The sequence below is a fragment of the Capra hircus genome, chromosome 8, assembly GCF_001704415.2.
Source record: "Capra hircus breed San Clemente chromosome 8, ASM170441v1, whole genome shotgun sequence".
In the NCBI taxonomy this organism is placed as follows: Eukaryota; Metazoa; Chordata; class Mammalia; order Artiodactyla; family Bovidae; genus Capra; species Capra hircus.
The window spans coordinates 95,059,568-95,086,150 of record NC_030815.1 but is presented as its reverse complement, the minus strand read 5'-3'; the positions used below and the strand labels follow the sequence as shown (position 1 = coordinate 95,086,150).

At 43.3% G+C, this 26,583-nt stretch overlaps 2 protein-coding genes across 4 annotated transcripts in view; both read right to left on the bottom strand.

Annotated features, from left to right (window-relative positions):
* FSD1L (fibronectin type III and SPRY domain containing 1 like) overlaps window positions 1–11,385 on the bottom strand; it is a 68,537-nt gene extending 57,152 nt beyond the window's left edge. For all 3 annotated transcript variants that reach the window (XM_018052548.1, XM_018052549.1, XM_018052550.1), the window contains exon 1: window positions 11,225–11,385. In XM_018052548.1, coding sequence (XP_017908037.1) covers window positions 11,225–11,239 — 15 coding nt within the window. In that variant the 5' untranslated portion in view covers window positions 11,240–11,385. The remainder of the gene's footprint in view (window positions 1–11,224) is intronic.
* The window catches only part of SLC44A1 (solute carrier family 44 member 1), a 215,181-nt gene continuing 208,031 nt past the window's right edge, over window positions 19,434–26,583 (bottom strand). Inside the window, exon 16 of the mRNA XM_018052546.1 lies at window positions 19,434–21,217. Coding sequence (XP_017908035.1) covers window positions 21,203–21,217 — 15 coding nt within the window. The 3' untranslated portion in view covers window positions 19,434–21,202. The remainder of the gene's footprint in view (window positions 21,218–26,583) is intronic.

Here is a 26,583-nt window from a genome sequence, read left to right as displayed (position 1 = left end):
AGGATTCATGTATGGATGTGAGAGTTGGACTGTGAAGAAGGCAGAGCGCCGAAGAATTGATGCTTTTGAACTGTGGTGTTGGAGAAGATTCTTGAGAGTTCCTTGGACTGCAAGGAGATCCAACCAGTCCATTCTGAAGGAGATCAACCCTGGGATTTCTTTGGAAGGAAAAATAAAGCTGAAACTCCAGTACTCTGGCCACCTCATGCAAACAGTTGACTCATTGGAAAAGACTCTGATGCTGGGAGGGATTTGAGGCAGGAGAAGAAGGGGACGACAGAGGATGAGATGGCTGGATGGGATCACTGACTCGATGGACGTGAGTCTGAGTGAACTCCGGGAGTTGGTGATGGACAGGGAGGCCTGACGTGCTGCAATTCATGGGGTCACAAAGAGTCGGACACAACTGAGCGACTGAACTGAACTGCCATGCTAACAAAAAAAGGGTGGGGGGTTCACACCCCAGCCAAGCACTACTGCTATGGAATGGCTCAAACTAACCTGCGATGTACAAGGCATGAGGCACTCATCGTCAAAGAATAGCTTAAAGTTATGTTTATAGTCCCTATAAATCATGTGAAGTAAAAGCACAACCAACTGACTACAAGCAAAACAATAACTAACACTGGCTTCGCTGGTGGCTCAGATGGTAAAGTGTCTGCCTGCAATGTGGGAGACCTGGGTTTGATCCCTGGGTCAGGAAGATCCCCTGGAGAAGGAAATGGCAACCCACTCCAGTACTCTTGCCTGGAAAATTCCATGGATGTAGGAGCCTGGTAGGCTACAGTCCATGGGGTCACAGAGTTGGACCTGACTGAGTAACTTCACCACTTTATACTCTTAAAGCCCAAGCACTATCTTAAGCTCTTTACATAAATTTGTTTAATCCTGTCAAGAATCCTATGAGGCAGGATACTTGGTTATCCCCATTTTCCAATTCAGAAGCTGAGGTATAAAGTGGGTAGGTAACTTGCCTGGGACCTCAAGAGTTAGTATGTGGCAGAACCAGAATTCAAATCACAGTAGTTTGCCTTGTGAGTCTGTGCTCTTTTTTCTTTTTTTTTCCCCGAGTCCATGCTCTTAACAATTAACACTATACTACCTAAAAACAAAGGTCAGAGGTTCAAGTAAAGAAGGTCAGAACATCTAAGGACACTGAAAGGACTTAAGATCGTCTTTAAAATTGCAAAAAATTAAGAATGATCAAGAGGCTGTAACCTTTGTTAAAGGCTGCAACCTTTGTTGCAGGAAAGAGGACCCCTTTCAGGGCCCAAAACTGGGCTCTTGTCTAACACTCAGAAATTAATTGTCTGAGGAGACACGTGCTGACAAAGTAAGAGATTTTATTGGGAAAGGGCACCTGAGTGGAGACCAGTGGGGTAAGGGAACTCAGGAGAACTGCTCTGGCTCAAAGTCTTGGGTTTTATGGTGATGGGATTAGCTTCCAGGTTGTCTTTAGCCAATCATTCTGACTCAGAGTCCTTCCTGTGGTGCACGCCTTGTTCAGCCAAGATGGATGCCAGACAGAAGGATTCTGGGAGGTGGTCGAGCATGTGGTGTCTCCTTTTGACCTTTCCTGAACTCTTCCGGTTGATGGTGGCTTATTAGTTCTGTATTCCTTACCAGGACCTCCTGTCATAAAACAACTCATGCAAATGATTACTCTGGTGCCTGGCCAGCGTGGGCAGTTTTAGTCAGTGTACTTCCCCTAACACCATCTCGCCAAATACAAGGGCAACAGTAACAGCTATTCTTACTACAGGTGTATCATCTTTTAAGTCTGAGAACATGATGACTGTCACTATTTGAAATGGCATGATTCTACTGGCTTTAACTTAATATATGTGAATGCGACAAATTCAAATGTCTTAATTCTCCATTCAACAAAAAGCTCGGCCAACGTGGGCTACTTAACTGCAAACTATCCAGGGTAACAAGCCCTTGAAGTTTTGATGCAGAAACTTCTCATTCTTTAGTGGCAAAACACCAGCATATCCAGGCTTTCAGGCTATTTTGAATCCAAAAGCATCAATACCATGTGGTCATAATTGGACACTGTGATAACTGGACACTGTGATCTATGGGTTTCCCACCAGGATCTACGTGGACCAGGAGAAAATTTCTGATTCAAATTCTACATTAATATTTCAGACAGCTGAGATACACAAACCTAGAACCACTGCAAATATCACTAATCAATCTACAATTTAAGGGGCCAAAGAATTACTATAGCATTTCAGTCAGTGTTCAGTAAGCACTATGTGCCAGGTGGGCTTCCCTGGTGGCTCAGCAGTAAGGAATCTGCCTGCCAATGTAAGAGATATGGGTTTGATCCCTGGGTCAGGAAGATCCCCTGGAGAACGAAATGGCTATCCACTTCAGTATTCTTGTCTGGAAAATCCCATGGCAGAGGAGTCTGGCAGGTCCATGGGGTCTCAAAAGAATCAGACACAAGTCAGCAACTAAACAGCAACAACATGTCAGGCACTGTGGAAAGCTTCTAATGTGGACTACTTTTTAATCACCACAATAGAAAGTAGTCTCTGCATCTTCTGGATGAAGAGGTTAAAGGCTTCTTTGATCACACAGCTGTCAAATGGCAGTCACAATTTAAATCCAGAAAGCTACCTCAAGAGTCTGCACTTTTACACCACTCTAAGCTGTATACACTGCAGATGATTGTACAAAACAATCAGAGGGTTCCCGGAACCAGAGCAAAGGGATCAATGAAAATATCCTAATGCCACCAGGGATTATGCCACTTGTTTCACTCCACACCATAGACCCCTCCTTTGACTTAGGTAATGAGCAGAAATCCAGAATGCTCTATCCGGTTGGTAAGTCAGACAACCAGAATCTTACCAGCTGGCCACAGCTATGGCAAGAGTACTGTGCTCAAATATGAGCACAGTGCAAAGAGCTAAAAAAGGAGAATTATATATTGTCGAGGAATTCAGGAATCTGATCATCGTGGATGCTTAGTCTCTCAGTCATGTCCAACTCTTTGTGACCCAATGGACTGCAGCCCGCCAGGCTCCTCTCTGTACATGGGATTCTCCAGGCAAGAATACTAGAGTGGGTTGCCATGCCCTCCTCCAGAGGATCTTCCCACCCCCGGGATCAAACCCAGGTCTCCTGCATTGCAGGCGGATTCTTTACCGTCAGAGCCACCAGGGAGGAATCTGATTGTCAGAAATAGCTAACTGGGAGGAAGCCATGCCCTCTATTGTTACAGTGAAGCAGCTGGGATTACCACTTCTGTACATGGATGTAACTGAGGTGATCCGCAGAAAAAAAATCTAATAAAAGGCCTGGTGAGGAATGCTGCCTTTTCACCCTGAGCCCAATTTTAAGATATCAGGGCAGAAGAAGAGATTCTCTTCCAAAAAGGATTTGAGGAAATACAATGTGTCAGAGGCTAAAGAAGCCTCCCATTTTCAGTGACCTCTGAACTGGCTGTTCCATCCTGTGAAATCCAGGAAGCTCACAATCAGCCAAGGAAACCAGGAGTCCCAAGATCTAATTAAGGGAGGTGGGATGGAAATAGAAATGGGGTACTCTCAGGTACTGCTGGGAGCAGTATAAACTGACAAAATCCTTCTGAAGGGTGATTTGGCAATACACACCAAAGGACAGAAGTACTATATACACAATGACTCAAATTCCACTTCTATTAATTTATTCTAAGTTAAAGGGTAACTAATTAATTAAAGATACAAGTAGAGACTTGATAACAAAGATGTTCATCTTAGTGTTATTTATAGTATTAAAAAGACCAACATAAATGAATGACAAAGGGCACTCATTAAAAATCAAGTAACAGTAATACATCCATACTAAAGAAAATTGCTGAATCATTAAAAGTGCTGCAGAACAATATTAACATGGTAAAAGATATTTCACATATTAAGTGAGGCAAATTATAAATTACTATAAATAGTATAATACTATTGTTTTTTTAAGTTTCTATATTCGTAGTCAACAAGAGAGTCCGAAATGCAGTACTAGGGTGCAATCTCAAAAACAACAGAATGATCTCAGTTTGCTTTCAAGGCAAACCATTCAACATCACAGTAATCCAAGCCTATGCGCCAACCACTAATGCCGAAGAGGCTGAAGTTGAATAGTTCTATGAAGACCCACAAAACCTTCTAGAACTAATGCCAAAACAAGATAACCTTTTCTCATAGGGGATTGGAATGTAAAAGTAGGAAGTCAAGAAATACCTGGAGTAACAGGCAAGTTTGGCCTTGGAGTACAAAATGAAGCAGGGCAAAGGCTAATAGAGTTTTGCAAAGGCTAATAGAGTTTTGCCAAGAGAATGCATTGGTCACAGCAAGCACCGTCTTCCAACAACATAAGAGACTACTCTACAATGGACATCACCAGATGGTCAATACCGAAATCAGACTGATTATATTCTTTGCAGCCAAAAATGGAGAAGCTCTATACAGTCAGCAAAAACAAGATCTGGAGCTCACTGTGACTCAGATCTTGAACTGCTTATTACAAAATTCAGGCTTAAATTGAAGAAAGTAGGGAAAACAACTAAGCCATTCAGGTATGACCTTCATCAGTTCCCTTTTGATTATACAGTGGAAGTGAGAAATAGATTCAAGCGATTAGATCTGGTAGATGGAGTGCCTGAAGAACTATGGATGGAGGTTCACAACACTGTACAGGAGGAGGTGATCAAAACAATCCCCAAAGAAAAAATGAAAAAAGGCAAAATGGATGTCTGAGGAGGCCTTACAAACAGCTGAGAAAAGAGAAGCGAAAGGGAAAGATATATTCAACCGAATGCAGACTTCCCGAGAATAGCAAGGAGTGATAAGAAAGCCTTAAGTGAACAATGCAAAGAAATAGAGGGGAAAAAATTGAATGGGAAAGTCTAGAGACCTCTTCAAGAATACTGGAGATAAACCAAAAGAACAAGGAACATTTCATGCAAAGATGGGCACAAAAAAGAACACAGATGGCAAGAACCTAACAGAAGCAGAAGCTATTAAGAAGAGGTGGCAAGAGTACACAGAAGAACTATACAAAAAAGATCTTAATGACCTGGATAACCATGATGGTATGGTCACTCACCTAGAGCCAGACATCCCGGAATGTGAAGTCAGATGGGCCTTAGGAAGCATCACTACAAACAAAGCTAGTGGAGGTGATGGAATTCCAGCTAAGCTATTTCAAGTCCTAAAAGATGATGCTGTTAAAATGCTGCACTCAATATGCCAGTAAATTTGGAAAACTCAGCAGTGGCCACAGGACTAGGATAGGTCAGTTTTCATTCCAATCCTAAAGAAAGGCAATGCCAAAGAATGTTCAAATTGTGCTCATCTCACATGCTAGCAAGGTAATGCTCAAAATCCTTCTAGCTATGGCAAACCTAGACAGTGCATTGAAAAGCAGACATCACTTTGCCAACAAAGGTCCATATAGTCAAAGCTATGGTTTTGCCAGTAGTCACGTAGGTAGGGGTGTGAGAGTTAGACCATAAAGAAGGCTTAGTGCTGAAGAATGATGCTTTGGAACTGTGGTGTTGGAGAAGACTCTTGAGAGTCCTTTGTACTACAAACAGATCAAGCCAATCAATCCTAAAGGAAAACAACCCTGAATATTCATTCACTGGAAGGACTGAAGCTAAAGCTCCAATACTTTGGCCACCTGATGTGAAGAGCCAACTCAATGGAAAAGACCCTGACGCTGGGAAAGACTGAGGGCAGGAGAAGAAATGGGCAACAGAGGATGAGATGGCTGGATGGCATTACCAAGTCAACGGACATGAGTTTAAGCAAACTCCGGGAGACAGTGAAGGACAGGGAAGCCTGGTGTGCTGCAGTCCATTGTGTCACAAAAAGTTGGACACGACTGAGTGACTGAACAACAACAATATGTATAAAAAAAACCTGGAATATAACACACACATAAATGTTAAAAGAAGTCATCTCTGGGTAGCAGGATTATGGGTAATTTTCATTTTCATTTATCTGCACTTCCTAATTCCCTAATAAACTTGTATTAGTTATATTTATAATATAACAGAAGTGCACAGGCTGGCTCTGTTAATATAAATTAGTTCAAAATATGATTACCTATCATCAGTGAATATCAATAACTGAGATCACATTCTATCAGAACCTTGTGACTGGGAAGAAGTGTCAACCAAGGATATAAAACACACAAAAAGAAAGCTGGAGGAAAAAGTCCACTAACGTCAAAATACCATCTATCCTAGGTTGGAGAGGAGTATCTACTACTATGAAATTCAATATGTGTTTGTTGCATTAATAATTCTGCTTACTTTCAGCCAGGCACTGCAATGAACCATTGTCTTTAAAAAGTTTTTAAGTTTAACTGTATTTCTAATTTTTTTAAACTGTCAAGTTCAATAAAAAAAAATGAAGATGCCTGTGTTTAAACACTGATTCTGAGTATGTCAGCACAGTTCTTTGAAGAGGGCATCTCATATCTTCTACACCCCAGACTGCTTTGATTCAGTCCACGGGCATGACTGCCATTGTACTCAGCTGGGGTGTATAAAACCCCAGTTACACTTTCATATTCACACCTCTATTTTCAAAAGCAAAGACCTTCCCTCATAAAATAAAAAGGGCTGGAGAGAGGGAAGATACATATATTATGGGAAAATAAACATTTATAGCAGCAAGAGAGACCAACTTCCAGAGTTTCATCTAAATCATGTTCTGTGCTGCTGCGGCTGCTACTACATCGCTTCAGTCGTGTCCGACTCTGTGTGACCACATAGACGGCAGCCCACCAGGCTCCCCTGTCCCTGGGATTCTCCAGGTAAGAACACTGGAGTGGGTTGCCATTTCCTTCCCCAATGCATGCATGCATGCTAAGCCGCTTCAGTCGTGTCCGACTCTGTGCTACCCCATGGACAACAGCCCACCAGGCTCCTCTGTCCATGGGAGTCTCTAGGCAAGAATACTGGAGTGGGTTGCCATTTCCTTCTCCAAAATCATGTTTTATACTTTCCATCAACTATTTTTACTAGACTTAATTAGTTTCTTAACCAAAAAACCCTACTTTATAGGGGTTTATTTCTGTTAATATTTTAAGTTTTTATGACATTAATCATATGACCATATAAAGGCAAAGGAGCCAGGCAAGAGTGTGGTAATGAAAAAAGCTTGGGCTATGAGGAAAGAGCTGGTTTGAATCCAGACTACCACTTGCTAACTGTGTGACTCTCAACAAGTTATTTAATCTCTCTTGAGTTCCATCTTCTATATCTGGGCAATAGGAATATGAGCTGTTGTGAGAATTTAAAGCAGTCTAACATAATACTGTATGCAGAACAATACTCAAATTTCATTTCTCTTTCTGAAGGAAAGTCAGTCAATCCTAAAGTACAATCCAGTCCATCTTAAAGGAAATCAGTCCTGAATATTTACTGGAAGGACTGATGCTGAAGCTGAAACTCCAATACTTTGGCCACCTGATGCGAAGAAGTGACTCACTGGAAAAGACCCCGATGCTGGGAAAGATTGAAGGTGGGAGGAGGAGACGACAGAGGATGAGATGGTTGGATGGCATCACCGACTCAATGGACAGGAGTTCGAGCAAGCTTTGGGAGTTGGTGATGGACAGGGAAGCCTGGCGTGCTGCAGTCCATGGGTGTTGCAGAGTCGGACATGACTGAGTGACTGAACTGAACTTCCTTTGCTCAGGACTGAGAAAAAGGAGTCATTTTGGAACATGAGGCAGTGGGTTACCTGGATTTGGTGTGAGTCTCTGAACTGCCAGAGTACACTATGAATGCAAAGGATAACAAATACCGGGCCGAGGAAGAAACTGGGGTGAGGAAGCCGAGGGCAGACATGCTGCTCACTGCAAGCTCTGCTGTGCTTTATTTAAAACTCTCCCTACTTCGTTTCCCAATCTAGGTTTGCTCAGTCTTGTACATCAAACCTTGCCTGTCACTACCCCCAGGTAGAAGGCAGAGTGTATGGGGGAAAGTAAGGAAGAGCAAACAATTGGCAAGGTATGCTTTCGGTGGCATCTTTCCTCTGGGATCCCTAGTCTTTCCTCTCCACTTTTATTATTCCTACAGCAGGAACCTTTCCTGGACATAGCAACTCCTATGAATATGAATGATCTCCTGCACAAGAATTTAACTTAACCTATCAAATTCTAAGCACCAAGATTCTAGAAAGGTGCAAATGTCTGGTTTCAATGGTTTCTTTGAACATACACATTTTTATCAGGTAAAGAAACCTCTGGGATTTTATCTTAAAACCACTTAAAAGGACATAATCAAAAGGTCTAAGTATCAAATAAAGCTACCTATCCATAACACAGAAGTGTCCCAGAAACTTGATATAAACAAAATCCCTCTATTTGTAGGAGATAACACTGTGGCTTTCTGTATCCAATAGTACTCTTTACATACCCAAGGCAATTATGTTTTCTTCCTCTACTCAAACAGAGCATCTGTTGCTAACACAACACTGAAAGTCCAAGTTATTTTCACAGACAAAAAAGCAGCTGGTCAAGCTAATCCAATTGCTGACTAGCCATCATCAAGCTTCTATAAGACTGTCCGGTTAACTTAACCTCTATTGTCAGACTGCATGAGTCAGAACTTCCAATCCTCTTTCAGTTAGGATTTAACAATACTTCTTTGGCACCATCATTTGAAATATTTATTACAGACAAAAATACAGACAACAAGCTGTAAACTTAAGGAAAAAGGTATGAAACGGCTAGATTGGATTAGAAAAAGTAAGAGAAATTATCAACAAAGGGATGAAGTCATTTTGAAGTTGGGATTATGAGATTAGTAAACACTTAGCAGACAGTACTAATGTGTGCTAGGCACCAAGTGATTTTTAAAAGCTAACACGATAGTCATAACCCTTTGAGGTAAGGAGACTGTAAAGATCAGAAAATGGACAGCAAATTGCCCAACTTTATTCAGTTCATAAACTGCAGGACTGGAGACCTGACTCCGAAGCCATACTCTTAATTTAAAGCTCAAATCCCCAAGTCTTATGAATGGCAATACATTCAAGCCACTCTCAGCCTTTGCCACTTGTGGTACTTGTGTTTCCTTATGCTGACTAAGGTATCATCTCTGCTGTTACTTTCACTGTAACATTCCAGGACAGAAAAGAAAAGCCATGCCAAGGGTGTAGTACTGACTTATTTCAAGAGAAATTTCCAGCTTAGTTCATTATTAGTTGAGGTATATAATTGATTCTGCAGTAATTCATGAGAAAAAAGATGCTCAAATTCAGAGCACTGGATTGGTTATAAGCATTAACACTTGGTGCCTGTTTTAAGCTGTGAGACAAAATTAAGGCTTTTTATTAGAAATGTTTGCTACCACCAATGAAATTGAACGTATTTTCTAATACTGAGAAGTTGATTCTGTAAGATAAATTAGTACCAGTAAGAAAGAACAGCCAATTCTTCACTACTTCTGCTAAAACTGTACACAATATGTGTAGGTACTCAAACATCAAAACAAAATCTGCAGTGCAAGCAAGTTCAAATGTTGGCCTTATGGATGGCTACTAGTATGACCATGCAGGACTCACAACCTCCAACTCTCGAGTCCCCATTAAAGTGAGAGAACATGTATGCCCTGGCAAAATAAGATGATCCACATTAAAATATTTTTTAAAATTACATTTTACAGTGCATAGACTACTTTAGTACTTAATAAAATTTAAGGCACTGTACTCTAAAGTACCTATTTCATACTGTATTATATTAGCTGGTTTTTACAATAACTCTATATTCTCATTTCCACTGTATAGATGAAGAACTGGATTAGTCACAGTTAAGTGATTTGCTCTGTATCACAAAGTTGCATATAGAGCATAGAATCCAAGTCTCTGACCTTCCATTTTCTCTGAACTAATCTCAGATATCACACACCCTTTACTTTAAAAGCTAAATAAGCTTTGAAGCGTTTTATAAATTTAGATAGAGGCATTTTAAATGTATATTCAAAACACAAAATGTTACTTTTTAAAAAATGTCTAATAGTCACGTGAATAAAACTGTATCTGAGTTTCAGGATGAACACATACAATGAAATCATGTAATTTTTGTTAAATACTTTAACAGTTAACGTTTAACACATCACTACACTATTCTCATGCCCCACAGTGTTCCTCAAGGAGATGATTCCAGGCAAAATTACCAAAAACATCTTTCTAACAAGTCTTTCCAGTGCTTCCTATCTAATAATAGAAAAGAATGGGCTCTTGTTTTTGCCCGTTATTATTAATAACACTTGTGTTTCCTTCCTACACTGTACTATTTCAATTACTATAATCTAATAAAGAGAGCACGGTCCTTGATTTCTATATAGGGATTATGACTAAGTATTAACTCACTTCTAATTGTATTCAAAACATTGGCTACGTTCTCTAAATATATTTTTGGCTATTGGCTAACAGAAAATGTTGGTTCTGTTATGCCCAGTCCTTAATTTCCTCAGAAAGTATAAAATATGCCAAAAACAATCATTAAGGGAACTGACCAGCAACACTGAACTGGCCAGAGGGTGGGACCGCTGCTCTGGACAACTATCAGCCTTTTTTCTCAATTCAACCAACACTATAAACAGCAAGACGTGCCGGGGAACTAGTCCCAAGGAGGGCGCGGCGGGGGTGGGGAGCGGTGCAAAAGGCGGGTGGGGAGGGGATGGACGGGGGAGGGGGAGGGGATGGACGGGGGAGGGGGCGGGGGGGTGACCAAGGAGACCTGGTTCCCGACCTAAACAGACACAGATTGCGCCAAAGTAGGCGAAGACTGGGTGGAGAAGAGTGGGTCAGCTTCGGCGTCAGCAGGTACACTCGTAGGTGCTTTGATTTCCTCTTCTGCTGAGTATGGATAAACCCTCACTAGCACGCGGGAAGGCTGCGAGAATCACAGGGGGCCTAGATCGTTGCAGAAAATGATGGGAAAAAATGGGGGCGGCTCCCGACATCCCCTCAGGAGCCAGGGCCCAGGACCAATTGCAGAGCAGAGGCTATCCGGGGTCACCCGGCGCGGTCCCCGCACCCCGGCGGGCGCCGCTTTACTCCCGAGAAGGGTGCCTGGCGGCCTCGCCCTCCGCGGCCGCAGCCCAGCCCGGCCCGGCCGGCCCAGCGCGCCCACTGCCCACTGTCCACCCGGCCCAGGGCGCCCCGCCCACCCTCCGCCCGGCCTCGGCGACCCAGCGGCCCCCGCCCCCGCTTACTTTCTGGGAGTCCATGGCCAGGGACGGTGTCCACTGGACCCCAAACCGCGTCGAAGAACTTTGAGAGGAGGCGGAGGGAGGTCGGACACGCCGAGCCGGCTACCCACGGCCGTGGCTCTGCTGGGCCGCCGCCGCCGCCTGAGCCTCAGCTTCAGCTCGCACCGGCGCCGCCCGGCCCCGCCCCGTCCGCGCCCAGCCAGGCGCGCGCCTTAGTCGCGCCGCGGTTGCCAGGGTGAAAGGGCGGCACGCCGAAGGGAGGGGGCGAGGAGCGCCTTGCGCACGCGCCCTGCTGCCAGGCGGGCTGTGGCGGGGTGGGGAGGGGCCTGGTTATCCTGCGCACCGAGCGAGCCGTAGAGAAAGGGGTGCTCGCCCCTCTGTCCCGCCGATCGTTTGAAGAAGCCCCTCGCTCTTTCCCCCCATCCTTTTTCCTCCAGCGCGCAGGCCTTGAACTGGACCACTGGGCGTCCAGCAGCCGGGTCTGTGGGGAGGGCGCGGGGAGGAAAGCTGTGGCCCTGGAGATAGATCAGCCCCTTCTCCACCCTGCAACCTTCTGAAGCACCTCCTTACACTAGTCTTGGAGAAGCAACCAGGGCAAGCCAGGCCCAGCTGTCCTGCGAGAAAGAAAGGGCGGGGAACGTAGTGGAAATATCGGGAAAGCCTTGTAGAAACGTGACAGAAACTTGGGTGACTGGGAAGCCTGGGAGACCTTTCCCAGAGAGGCCCCTGGAACCTTGCTGTCTCTGACTTTCAGCAAACGAATACGCTCCCTGAGCCTGTTTAATCTTTGGCGAAACACGAGAAATAATGCTGACTTTGCAGAGCATTGTGAAGATTAAATAACGTATTGGAAGTGCCCAGCATGTAGTTAATGTTCAGTATTCATGGTTATTGGTGGGAATCTAGAACCTGTTCCGTCTGGACTAAGGACAGTAGAAACTAGAAAAGGTGGGAAGATAGGCTTGGAAATGTCCTTCCCCAAGCAGACAAGCCTCATCTTCCATTCCGATGAGGAGAGGCTCAGGAAAGTTCAACTGGATAACCACGTATGGTGAATGAACAAAAGGAAAAAATATATTGCATACCTGTTAGGTCCCAATTCTACCCACTGAAAATCAGCAGTGACTAGGCACTTTATATACAAACATAAAAACATAGAATATATACATCTATACACACACACACACACACATATATATGAGGAGGTTAAAGTTTCACAGAGAAAAATTACATAGGATAAATGGACTCAATTGTGTGGGCTCCGTTTTCGGTAGCAGGGTCAGGGTCACTCTCAGGAGTGACCCAAGTGAGCTGAGTGAAAGAGTAAGCATACAAACATCTGAAGAAGAGTATTCTAGATAGAAGAAACAGCAAATACAAAGGTCCTAAGAGGGCATGAGCTCTATGTTTCAGAAATAACATCCTACAAGGCTGTAATTATCTCTGTAGATGATCTCCCCAATTATACTTGTGAGTTGAAATTTCTTTTACCCATATCTGTATGTATCCCCAGCACAGGGCCTGCCATCTAGTATGCATTCACTAAACTCTTTTTAACTGGACAGACACATACAAGAAATGGGATGACGAGAACCAGTTCAGGCTAAGTGGGTTGTTTTTGAAGGCCAGGGTCTAGAGAGGGCCCATGTGCACAGTTTTGCTCCTATATCTGAAAGCAGTCGCATGCAGTCTTGCAGAGATGTAACTGGACAGACACAAGAAATGGGATGAAAAGAACCAGTTCAGGCTAAGCAGGTTGTTTTTGAAGGCCAGGGTCCAGAAAGGGCCTATGTGCAGTTTTGCTACTGTATTTGAAAGCAGTCACATGCAGTCTTACAGAGATGCTGCTCCTTCTCTTGATACCAAGGGAAAGGAGTCTGTTCTCCAAGCTGCCCAGTTCCATGAGGAGAGATGAGAACAGCCAGCTACCCAGCAGCTAGCACACTGCTGCAGCGACGCAGGCCATTCTCCGCAGTGCGCATGTGCTGCAGCTGAGTCAGTTTCCCAGAGGGAGAAATGCAGCCTAGAGACTGAAGAACATCAGAGGTCAGACTGAGCTCCCTAGCCCTGACCCTGCCTGCACCGTGGGACCCACCGCTAAGGGAAGAAGAAACAGCATTGAGCACTGTCCTAGTTCTCTTGCTGCAAGAACTTCAGCTCACTACTATAAAAGAGCAACTTCTGGGTACTCTGGGTCTGATGGGCTTAACCACAGGGGGAGGCTTTAGAGACGGTTAGCCACAGCTGAAATGTGATCGCCAGATTCTGTCCCAGGCCATATCCCAGAGCTCACTCCTGGCCCCTTGCCTCCCCGCTCCTCTAGTTCTTTCCCTGCAGACTGCCAAGAGCCTGCAGCTTTTGACAAGACTGCTACCCCATTTGACTTCTGCCCTCGCCAGATCTCTATCTCTGGCCAGTCTGGCTCCCCTGCCCAGCTTCCTGGACCTTCTGCTTCTCCATCATTCTCATCTGTAAACAGCTAGTCTCTCCGAGCTGTGACTTCTGTCTTCTGCAGCCCATACAGCCGTCACTCACCTAGCTGAGCACTGTCTGCACCCCAACCCCCTCCCTCTGCTTCTGGCCTATGGGCAAGTCTTTGTCTCTTTACAGCCAAGTCAGTTTAGATAATTTCAAAAGTAGCTTTTCTAATAAACCAAAGCCCTTGTTCTCAAGTAAAATCCCCAGACCTGCTGAATCAGCACTACCTGGTAACTTGTTAGTAATACAGATTCTCAGGCTTCATCCCCAGACCTACTAAACCAGAATCTCCAGGGCTTGAGGTCCAGTGTTCAGTGTTTTAACAAGTCCTCTGGATGAGTGCGATGCACACTAAAGTTTGGTCACCATTAAACTGAGTGAAAGCAAATTGTGTTTTTAAAAAACGGAAAAAGGGAACTACAAAAGCACAAAAACAGATGACTTTTCAACACTTGGGTTTCTGATTCTGAGATAGCATATCTGGTCACGGATATTCATTTGAATGAGGTTCCTGGGCCTGCAGGACCACCTTTCCGACTAAACATCAATTTAGGATAGCCTCAGTATTGGCACTAGTGATTTAAAGCATCTGGCAAAATTGTCTCTTCCAGAACACCTATTCTGTTTTGTCAGGCATTGCCAGCAGCCCTGAGTTCCCTTGTAAGTTCTGGGATCCCCCATCTCTTAGGAGAGAAAATGCCTTCCCTTAAGTTTCTTGCCAACAGGCTTTCCCTTTGGGAGTCAGAACAGGGCATCACCCTGGAGTCAACTGTCTGAACTTTAATCCTCTAACTGCCACTTAGCAGCTGTGTAGTCTTTGGTGAGTCACTTAACCTCAATAAGCCTCAATTTCCTCTTCTGTAACATAGAGATCATAATGGTGGTAACTCCTAGTTAGGGTTGTTGTGAGGATTAGAGGAGATTATGTATGCAAAACGTCTGACTTTGTACACATTTAGTAAATGATAGCTGTTGCTGCTATTACTCCCCTGTACATCATATCCTTCTGTACAACCCTGGTGTGACATTCTCCCTCTCGATCTCTGGGCCCTTAGAGGTCCTGTGCTCACCCCTAACCACTTTTCACTGTCAAACCTTTTCTGAAGCATAATCACTGGCCAGATGCTGCCTTTTGTTGAAGCCAAACCTTTACCCCTTACTCCCTCTTAATATATGGCCTGAGTCTTGGCATACACCACATAGCCTTGGAAAATCCTGAGCTTCTCTAAGCCTCAGTTTCTTCAGCTGTGAAATGGTCATCATAACAGTGCCACCAATAAGAGTGGCTGAATGGATTGAATGAAAGAATTCCTGTTGTTTTAAGCACAGTGTCTGCTATTTAATAAGCATTCAAAAAAAATTAGCCATTAGCTTTTATCATCTCTTCCCAACCACAGACATCTAACTCATTCTTTTTTTTTTTTTTGCTGCCCCCTTCTAACCAGAAATAAATTCATCTAAAAGCCCTGGAACCCCTTGGGACTCAAGAGTACTGGTTTCTGATTCTAGAGGCTTTCATAGCAGGGAAAGGATGGTTCTGTTCTGACGTGAGCTGGTGTTCTGTGGAGTGCCATACTCGGAGAGCTGTACACAAAGTGGGAAGCAATCAGAGGACACAAATCTGACGATGGGCCTGGAAATCATGTGAGAAGAGACACAATTCAAGCACCGGTGAGTATTTAGCCTGGAGAGGAAAAGCTCAGGGAGGACAGGTTCATTTACATCACGTCTCTCTAGGGCTGTTGTGTTTAAGAGAAAGCTGGCTTGTTCTCTAGCCTCTGACAGATAGAATTAGACCCAGTTTTGCTGAAGCTACAAGAAGATAGATTTCCACTCAACAAAAAGTCCAGTTTTCTAACAGAGCCATACAGAGCTGGGATGGATTTTTGTTTGGTAGGGAGGTCCCCATCAACGGAGGTATTCAAGCAAAAGCTGGGCATTTGCTTCTCAGAGCTGTCCTAGGGGGATCAGGCACTGGAAAGACAGCTGGCAGAGATAGCCTTTAACATCTTTCTGAACCCTGAGGATCTTTCACTCTTCAGACTAGAGGCCAATAACGATGCATCTCCTTCCTGACTCTGCTCTGCAATTGTACTCACCTTTGGAATGCACTCTGAATCTCTTCTCCCCACCTCCACTCGTACAAGATCCATTGCAAGAGGTGCCACTCCTTCCTGGGAGAGGGCATGAGAGGTTAACTAATCTGTAGCCATTATGATGTTACTATGTCACAATCCCTTATTGATGAACAGAATGCCTGTTTTATGCTAGGCCCCTGGAACACTGAGAAAAGTGAGGTCTGGAAGAAACAGGTGTTTCCATCACATCCTGCCTTGGCTCTGGAAATGCCCCTCATTTATCATGTTCATGGTTCATTTATTGCTGAAGCCTGGCTTGGATAATTTTGAGCATTACTTTACTAGCGTGTGAGATGAGTGCAATTGTGCGGTGGTTTGAGCATTCTTTGGCATTGCCTTTCTTTGGGATTGGAACGAAAACTGACCTTTTCGAGTCCTGTGGCCACTGCTGAGTTTTCCAAATTTGCTGGCATACTGAGTGCAGCACTTTCACAGCATCATCTTTTAGGATTTGAAATAGCTCAACTGGAATTCCATCACCTCCACTAGCTTTGTTCATAGTGATGCTTCCTAAGGCCCATCTGACTTCACATTCCAGGATGTCTGGCTCTAGCTGAGTGTGAGTGATCACACCTTCATGATTGTCTGGGTCCTGAAGATCTTTTTTGTACAGATCTTTGTATTCTTGCCACCTCTTCAAAATATCTTCTGCTTCTGTTAGGTCCATACCATTTCTGTCCTTTGAGCCCATCTTTGCATGAAATGTGCCCTTGGCATCTCTAATTTTCTTGAAGAGATCTCTAGCCTTTCCCATTCTATTGTTTTCCTCTGTTTCTTTGCATTGATCGCTGAGGAAGTCTTTCTTATCTCTCCTTGCTATTCTTTGGAACTCTGTATTCAAAAGGGTATATCTTTCCTTTTCTCCTTTGCTTTTCACCTCTCTTCTTTTCACAGCTATTTGTAAGGCCTCCTCAGACAGCCATTTTGCTTTTTTGCATTTCTTTTTCTTGGGGATGGTCTTGCTCCCTATCTCCTCTACAATGTCATGAACCTCCATCCATAGTTCATCAGGCACTCTGTCTATTGGATCTAGTCCCTTATATCTATTTTCACTTCCACTGGATAGTCATAAGGGATTTGATTTAGGTCATACTTGAATGGTGGTTTTCCCACTTTCTTCAATTTCAGTCTGAATTTGGCAATAAGGAGTTCATGAACTGAGCCACAGTCAGCTCTCAGTCTTGTTTTTGCTGACTGTATAGAGCTTCTCCATCTTTGGCAGCAAAGAATATAATCAATCTGATTTCAGTGTTTTAGAAAAGGCAGAAGAACCAGAGATCAAACAGCCAACATCTGCTGGATCATTGAAAAAGCAAGAGAGTTCCAGAAAAACATCTCTTTCTGCTTTATTGACTATGTCAAAGCCTTTGACTGTGTGGATCACAAGAAACTGTGGAAAATTCTGAAAGAGATGGGAATACCAGACCACCTGACCTGCCTCTTAAGAAACCTGTATGCAGGTCAGGAAGCAACAGTTAGAACTGGACATAGAACAACAGACTGGTTCCAAATAGGAAAAGGAGTATGTCAAGGCTGTATATTGTCACCCTGCTTATTTAACTTATATGCAGAGTACATCATGAGAAACGCTGGGCTGGAAGAAGCACAAGCTGGAATCAAGATTGCCAGGAGAAATATCAATAACCTTAGATATGCACATGACACCACCTTATGGCAGAAAGTGAAGAAGAACCTAAGAGCCTCTTGATGGAGGAAAGTGAAAAAATTGACTTAAAGCTCCATTCAGAAAACTAAGAGCATGGGATCTTGTCCCATCACTTCATGGCAAATAGATGAGAAAACAGTGGCTGACTTTATTTTTCTGGACTCCAAAATCACTGCAGATGGTGACTGCAACCATGAAATTAAAAGATGCTTACTCCTTGGGAGGAAAGTTATGACCAACCTAGACAGCATATTAAAAAGCAGAGACATTACTTTGCCGACAAAGATTCGTCTAGCCAAGGCTATGGTTTTTCCAGTAGTCATGTATGGATGTGAGAGTTGGACTATAAAGAAAGTTGAACACTGAAGAATTGATGCTTTTGAACTGTGGTATTGGAGAAGACTCTTGAGAGTCCCTTGGACAGCAAGAAGACCCAACCAGTCCATCCTAAAGGAAATCAGTCCTCAATATTCATTGGAAGGGCTGATGTTGAAGCTGAAACTCCAATACTTTGGCTACCTGATGCAAAGAGTTGACTCATTTGAAAAGACCCTAATGCTGGGGAAGATTGGGGGCAGGAGGAGAAGGGGACGACAGAGGACAAGATGGTTGGATGGCATCACCGACACAGTGGACGTGAGTTTTGGTAGACTCCAAGAGTTGGTGATGGACAGGGAGGCCTGGCGTGCTGCAGTTCACAACTGAGTGACTGAACTGAACTGAACTGAACTATTATGTTCAGAGGATGACCAAGGACTCAGCAAGTTTACCTGCCTGTTGACCTCCTCTTTGTGAAAGGATGCTAGCCGCAAGCCCGGTCTCTCCAACACAGAAGAACAGGCTCACTGCTCCTAGTAAGAACAGGCCCCTCCCTCTGCATATACTCTGAAGATGGTTGTGGACCTGATTGAGTCTGGGTGATTGAGACTAGAGAGAGAAAGGGCCATCATGTGTTGGTAGCACTTGTATTTCATTGGCTAAGCACCCAGACTCTGATAACAGACTGTCTGGTGCCAGTCAATCAATGCCAAGCTTCCCACTTACCAGTGCTATGGCCTTGGGTGATTTCTTAACCTGTCTGTACCCCAGTGTTCGTATTTGAACGAGAGTATTCAGTTCAGTTCAGTCACTCAGTTGTGTCCGACTCTTTGCGACCCCATGAATCGCAGCACGCCAGGCCTCCCTGTCTATCACCAGCTCCTGGAGTTCACCCAAACTCATGTGCATCGAGTCGGTGATGCCATCCAGCCATCTCATCCTCGGTCGTCCCCTTCTCCTCCTGCCCCCAATCCCTCCCAGCATCAGGGTCTTTTCCAATGAGTCCTCTTTTTGCATGAGGTGGCCAAAATATTGGAGTTTCAGCCTCAGCATCGGTCCTTCCAATGAAAGTATTAACAGTACCCAAGTGAAAGGGTTGTCACGAAGAGAAATTACAATGTATATAAAGGGCTTATGATTATGCCTGACATATAGAAAGCACATAATATACGTCCACTGTTATTCTTTTCTGCAATAAACCATTCTCCTGCGTACAGCACCAGGGAATAAGGATTTCTGAGGCTTCTGAGCCCTTTGATACGCCAGTGCCATTGCAGTCAAGTTCAGATGGCACTATGTCAGCATTTTCTAGAGACATGAGTCTCTTGAAATCCATCCCTCATTCTGAACGTCAAGTTGAACCCTCCCCTAGCCATAGGAGATCCAAGACAGAAGGTGACCGGACATGAGCTGTAAGGTTAGGATTTAAGCAGACAGGAAAAGACACGAGGATCCTTCCCAAGCTAAGGAAACCGCCTGAGCAACGGTGAAAAATTATGAGAACAACTGGAGAGAATGGAGATAGGAGTTAGAACAAACGGAAACGGGACCCTTCAATGCCCAGATACCTGTGCAACATTACAAAAACTTAGGAACATTAAGAGATGAAATATTCTGCAGCCATGAAAAATTATCTTTATGAAAAATACACAGCAATGTGGAAGAAAGTTTATGATAATACAATTTAAAAACAAAACCTTAGTTTGAATATTTTTTCTAAACAACTGGATAATGTCTTTTGTAGAAAAGTATTAATAACTGAAACATTTATATATTCTTGTTTATAACTTTTAGCTTAGGTGAAACACCAGGTGTGAAAGCTCAGCCTGGTTTCCCATTATCACCCACAAGTATTATATGTTTACTTTTCTGCTTATATAAAAGTAAATCAAAGACAAGTCCACTGGCTTTGAAATATAAACTCAAATTTGGCATGACTGGCTCATGATTAAAAAAAGAATAAAAGGGATGGAGAGAGGGATTCATAGGGGTCAGATTGTTATGATCTCTACATTCCAGGCTGGGATGTTGGAATTTGAGTATTTTATAAGTGGGAAGCCACTTAAAAGTTTATGAGCAGAGTTATTTCAGGAAACTTGATTTGGCAGGTGAAACAGGAAGGACATGAGTGGGATGAGTCTGGGCTGAGGACCCAGAAGCCCAGACCTGCCTTCTCCTCCCTGTTCTTTGACCTTCCCTGGTTCAGTCCCTATAGCCATCAACCCTCTCCCCAACTCCAACCACCACCAGTGATGACCTTAGTAGTACAAATCTTTGTTTTTCCGTCAAATGGAAAAAAAAAATACTTTGGTGCTAACAAGAAATATTGGCTCTCTTCCCCAGTCATGTAAAACAGGTGTCAGCAAACTTTTTCTAGAAAGGCCCAGAGTATCAGTATTTTAGGCTTCAAGGGCCATATGGCCTCTGTCACAACTATGCAACTCGGCCATTGTAGAGAGTAAGCAGCCTTGGGCAGTACATAAAGGATTGGGCGTGGCTGTGTTCCCATAAAACTCGATTTGCTACAAGAGGTTGGGAGCCGATTTGACTTACCAGGCATAGTTTATCAACCTCTGATCTAAAAGAGCATTGTGTTATTTTTCCTAGAGAAGAATTCTGCGAGTCTTCAGTGCCTCTAAAGCCTCCTGACCCTCCCTCTCAGACACTTGCCATCACGCACACGGCCATCCCCACCTTATTTATGAGCAGAATGCCAGTGAGAACATGCAGGAGGGCAGCACTAATGATCTCTGCAGCAGTGAAGAAAAGCAGCAGGTTACAGTGAAGGGGCTTTAGATTTCTCTCAATTTGAGCCCTTACTCTGCCAACTGTGTGACTTTGTACACAGCGTCCAACCTCTCTGAGCCTCCATTTGCTCGAGGGCAGAATGGAGATAACAGGTACAACCTCATGCAACAGGGTTTGCATGAGGATTAAATGTTTGTAAAGCACTAACAATTGCCATGGAACTGGCACTCAATAAATAGTTACTAACCTACACTGGCTTTATAAATAGCAGTCAAACTGAGCCAGCCTGCAGGACGAGAATCCACTGTGGATACAGCCTTCAGGTCAGTACTGGCACAGAAGTGAGAGGCAGTGGGGATCTCTGAACAAACACAAGCCTAGATAAGAAGGCAACACTAAATTTGAAGATGCTGCTGCAACACATTTGTATCAAATGCTTCAGATGAATCATTTATTAGGCAGCCGCACTGTACCAAGTCCTCTTGGCTACTGGTGGCTGGGATCATGGTCACAGGCTTCCATTGAAGTAATAAGATCCTGCTCTTCATCCATAGACTCTCAACAGCTGGTGAGTGGGAGAACCTCATGTAAACAGCCTCCTCTGAGTCCATTCTTCTGGGCTCCTGGGACCAGTCACCTTCGCCTCAGCTGAAAAATAAACACATCAAGATAATGAATGCATCTCTCCTAGGGGAACACGACACAATGAAAAGCAATCAATAACAAGAAATAGTGTGGGATCCTCTTTAGAGAAGACACTGTGAAATGTAAGAAGGCTAAACACGCACACATACACACAGACACAGAGAGAGAGACATACATTTAGATTAACAGACGCACATTTATATTAACTATTAAGAAAGAGATATGAGAGCCTGGGTTCAAATCTTGATTTTGCCCCTCTACGAGCTGTTTGTTTCTGGGTAAATTCTTCAACTTCTGTGCCTGCATTTCCCCATGTATAAAGTGGAGACAATCATACCATGGTATGTCCCTTTAGGGTTGTTGTGAGGATTAAATGTGTTAGAACAGTGCCTGACAGTAATGAATGCTAGGTTAGTGTTTGCCATTATTGCTTTCAGTAGTACTCTCTCACAAAGACGTTTTCAGAATAGCTGAACAACTGAGTCAAACCCATAAAGAATGAAATTCAAAATTAATCTGAAAAATATGATTCTGTGATACTCTAAAAGACCCAAACCTGAAATTCAAATAAAACTTTGAATTTTTCACTCCCATGACTCAGCGATGGGAAAGGTCAGACTAGGATGATGGGTGTTCCCGTCATTCAGTTCAACTCAACAAACAGTGACTGAGTGAACATACCAGAGTTGACAGCTATACCGCGGTTTGTAAAAGAATGTCCTAATTCTTAGGAAACATACAATGAAATAGGACTAAAGTCTGTATGCAAGTTATCCTCCAGTAGTTAAAAATGTTAAATGTCCATACATTTATGTATATTCATATATACCTAGAGAGAGAAATATTTAACAGTAGATGTAACAAGAGTCTATCAGTGTACTCTTTTTATTCTGGCAAGTTTTCTATAAAATTTGAATCCTTTCCTGATGAAACGTTTTTAAAAATCCGTTCAGTTCAGTCGCTTAGTCATGTCCGACTCTTTGCGACCCCATGAATCGCAGCACGCCAGGCCTCCCTGTCCGTCACCATCTCCCAGAGTTCACTCAAACTCACGTCCATTGAGTCGGCGATGCCGTCCAGCCATCTCATCCTCTGTCGTCCCCTTTTCCTCCTGCCCTCAATCCCTCCTAGCATCAGGGTCTTTTCCAATGAGTCAACTCTTCGCATGAGGTGGCCAAAGTATTGGAGTTTCAGCTTTAGCATCATTCCTTCCAAAGAACACCCAGGGCTGATCTCCTTCAGAATGGACTGGTTGGATCTCTTTGCAGTCCAAGGGACCCTCAAGAGTCTTCTCCAACATCACACTTCAAAAGCATCAATTCTTTGGCGTTCAGCTTTCTGCAGAGTCCAACTCTCACATCCATACATGACCACTGGAAAAACCATAGCCTTGACTAGACGAACCTTTGTTGGCAAAGTAATGTCTCTGCTTTTGAATATGCTATCTAGGTTGGTCATAGCTTTCCTTCCAAAGAGTAAGCGTCTTTTAATTTCATGGCTGCAGTCACCATCTGCAGTGATTCTGGAGCCCAAAAAATAAAGTCTGACACTGTTCCCACTGTTTCCCCATCTATTTCCCATGAAGGGATGGGACCGGATGCCATGATCTTCGTTTTCTGAATATTGAGCTTTAAGCCAGCCTTTTCTCTCTCCTCTTTCACTTTCATCAAGAGGCTTTTTAGTTCCTCTTCACTTTCTGCCATAAGGGTGGTGTCATCTGCATATCAGAGGTTATTGGTATTTCTCCCGGCAATCTTGATTCCAGCTTGTGCTTCTTCCAGCCCAGAGTTTCTCATGATGTACTCTGCATAGAAGTTAAATAAGCAGGGTGACAATATACAGCCTTGACGTACTCCTTTTCCTATTTGGAACCAATCTGTTCCATGTCCAGTTCTAACTGTTGCTTCCTGACCTGCATATAGGTTTCTCAAAAATCCGTTAGGATGGGTTAAAAATAAAAAAGGAGCATTGACTCAGGTTTGACTATCAAACAAGTACTGAGCTGATACAGGACAAGCAGAGGTGACAACACACAGACCTGACAAAGACTAAGAACCGTGGACCTGGGACAAGGAAAGGGGTTCTATGATTTCAGATATCTAATGGAGCAAGGCTAAGATCGTCTGATATAGCCATCTGCACAATAGACTCTGCTTGTCCCCAGGTGCCTAGAAGAGGTTGTATGCGGCACTAAGAATAACAGTGCTTGAAACTTTTGCCCTAAGTTTCACTTTAGGGGTTTAGTCTTAATCCTTTTGTTTCGCCCGCCAATTATCGCCTCTTCACTGATAGCCCTACTTCAGTTTCTCTTCGGCTTCAATCCATTTTGCAGACTGCTCACAGAACAAATCTCTCAAATGTTGTTCTCACTGTATCACCTCTTTACTCGAGAACATTTAACGACTTCATATTTTCCACAACCAAAATCTAAACTTTGCTGTCTTATTAGTTCCATACTTTATATTTTTTAAGTATTTTGATTTGCAGTTTCAACTTTTTTCTCTGTCGCTGAAAATAACAGAACCTGGGACTCAACTGATATCCCTTAGTGGCTGATGCTTAGCTGCAGTCATGTGGCCTGAATACTAGACCTATGCCAAAGCTGTGATTTGTCTGAGGTTGAGATAATAGTTATTTCCTCCTATATATATTTTAAATTTAAATAAAATTTAAAATTTTAGAATAGATTTAGGTTTACAAAAACGTTGCAAAGATACTACGGAGACTTTCCATATTCTTCACATCCAGCTTCCCCTATTATTAACATCTTATATCACTATGGTACCTTTATCACAATTAACAAACACACACTGGTACATAATTATTAACTAAACTCCATACTTTATTTGTATTTCTTTAATTTCCCATAATGTCCTTTACTATTCCACGATTCCATAATAACATTGCAGTTAGCTTTCCTCCTATTTATAAAGTTTAAAATATTATTTAAAAAGTCAAACATAAACAAAATGTATAGTCTAATTGAATAAGATCTGATATGACACTCTGATGCAATATCTTTCCTACTATTTCTGCTTTATTGACTATGCCAAAGCCTTTGACTGTGTGGATCACAATAAACTGTGGAAAATTCTGAAAGAGATGGGAATACCAGACCACCTAACCTGCCTCTTGAGAAATCTGTATGCAGGTCAGAAAGCAACAGTTCGAACTGGACATGGAACAACAGACTGGTTCCAAATAGGAAAAGGAGTATGTCAAGGCTGTATATTGTCACCCTGCTTATTTAACTTCTATGCAGAGTACATCATGAGAAACGCTGGACTGGAAGAAACACAAGCTGGAATCAAGATTGCCGGGAGAAATATCAATAACCTCAGATATGCAGAGGACACCACCCTTATGGCAGAAAGTGAAGAGGAACTAAAAAGCCTCTTGATGAAAGTGAAAGAGGAGAGTGAAAAAGTTGGCTTAAAGCTCAACATTCAGAAAATGAAGATCATGGCATCCGGTCCCATCACTTCATGGGAAATAGATGGGGAAACAGTGGAAACAATGTCAGAATTTATTTTTCTGGACTCCAAAATCACTGCAGATGGTGACTGCAGCCGTGAAATTAAACGACGCTTACTCCTTAGAAGAAAAGTTAAGACCAACCTAGATAGCATATTCAAAAGCAGAGACATTACTTTGCCGACTAAGGTCTGTCTAGTCAAGGCTATGGTTTTTCAAGTGGTCATGTATGGATGTGAGAGTTGGACTGTGAAGAAAGCTAAGCACCAAAGAATTGATGCTTTTGAACTGTGGTGTTGGAGAAGACTCTTGAGAGTCCCTTGGACTGCAAGGAGATCCAACCAGCCCATTCTGAAGGAGATCAACCCTGGGATTTCTTTGGAAGGAATGATGCTAAAGCTGAAACTCCAGTACTTTGACCACCTCATGTGAAGAGCTGACTCATTGGAAAAGACTCTGATGCTGGGAGGGATTGGGGGCAGGAGGAGAAGGGGACGACCGAGGATGAGATGGCTGGATGGCATCACGGGAGATGGTGATGGACAGGGAGGCCTGGCGTGCTGCGATTCATGGGGTCGCAAAGAGTCGGACACGACTGAGCGACTGAACTGAACTGAACTGAACCCTTCAACGTGAAAAAACTCAGAACATCTAACTTATCCCAAGGTGTGGTTAGAACATTCATTTTGAGGCTTCCTGAGTTTTCTCTTTGTGTTAGATACCTTGGGAACCCAGAATGTTCTTCTCAGATTTAGTGTCCAACCACATCTAATCAGCTGGTCCAAAAAATCCTTGCTTCCTCTACAGTATAAAGGAATTCTTTACACAGTAACTCACATGGAGATTCCTGAAATCTCATTTGACACAAGCACGTAGTGGTAAATTGAGCTTTCACTACCACCTGTGGAAAGTACTTCAGAAACATCACCACTGTGTTATTCTCTCATGGGCCAGGAACACTAGCGTCCTGTATGGAAAACTATGGTGCCAACTGTCCTTAAGCTGCGAGTGAGTTTTTTCTGGTTCAGTTAAAGGGAGTCTGCTCACTCCGCTCCTAGAGCTCACTAGCCCATGGAACTAATTAACAGGCAAGGTTTCATTGCTCTTTCGAGCCTCCCATTTGACATTGGATCTGCATTCTTTCCAACACCCTCATCTTTCTCTGCATAGCTGAAGTAGAAATAAAAAGTTTATGGTAACATGTAAGCAAGTGGCCATGTTTTTCCCATCAGGAATAGGTAATTTCCCCTCTCTTTCTTGAGGAAGAGGCATCACACAGCTTCTTGGGAGAATTTATTAGATGGCACCTGAATTTAAATACAGTATCCTTTAGCATCCTGGGTTTTGATGTTCCCCTGTCTGTTAGAAAACCCAATATGAAATTAAAGGGAATTTTGAAAAAGAAAAACATTCATAATTTTGCTATCCTACCATATCCATGTTCAGGCTTATGACTTCCCTTTTTGTCTTTGTCCACAGCTTGTGGTCTTTTCACCCTTCCTGTGTTTCTGGTATTCATGTATTTTTCAATGGTTGCATAACATTTCATTAATTAGATGTGTAATTATTATTTAAACATGTCCCTAAAGTGCTCTCTGAGGGCAAAGACTTCTGTTTTCTTCACCACTGTATCCTCATCATTTATAGAAATGCTGGGCTTTCCAGGTGACTCAGTGGTAAAGAATCCATCTCCCAAGCAGGAGATGCAGGTTTGATCCCTGGGTCAGGAAGATCCCCTGGAGGAGGAAACGGCATCACACAGTCCAGTATTCTTGCCAAGAAAATCCCATGACAGAGGAGCCTGGTGGGCTACGGTCCCTAGGATGGCAAAGAGTCATTCTCCACTGAGCACAGACAGACAGGCACTTTCATCATTTAAAACAATGCTGGCAAAA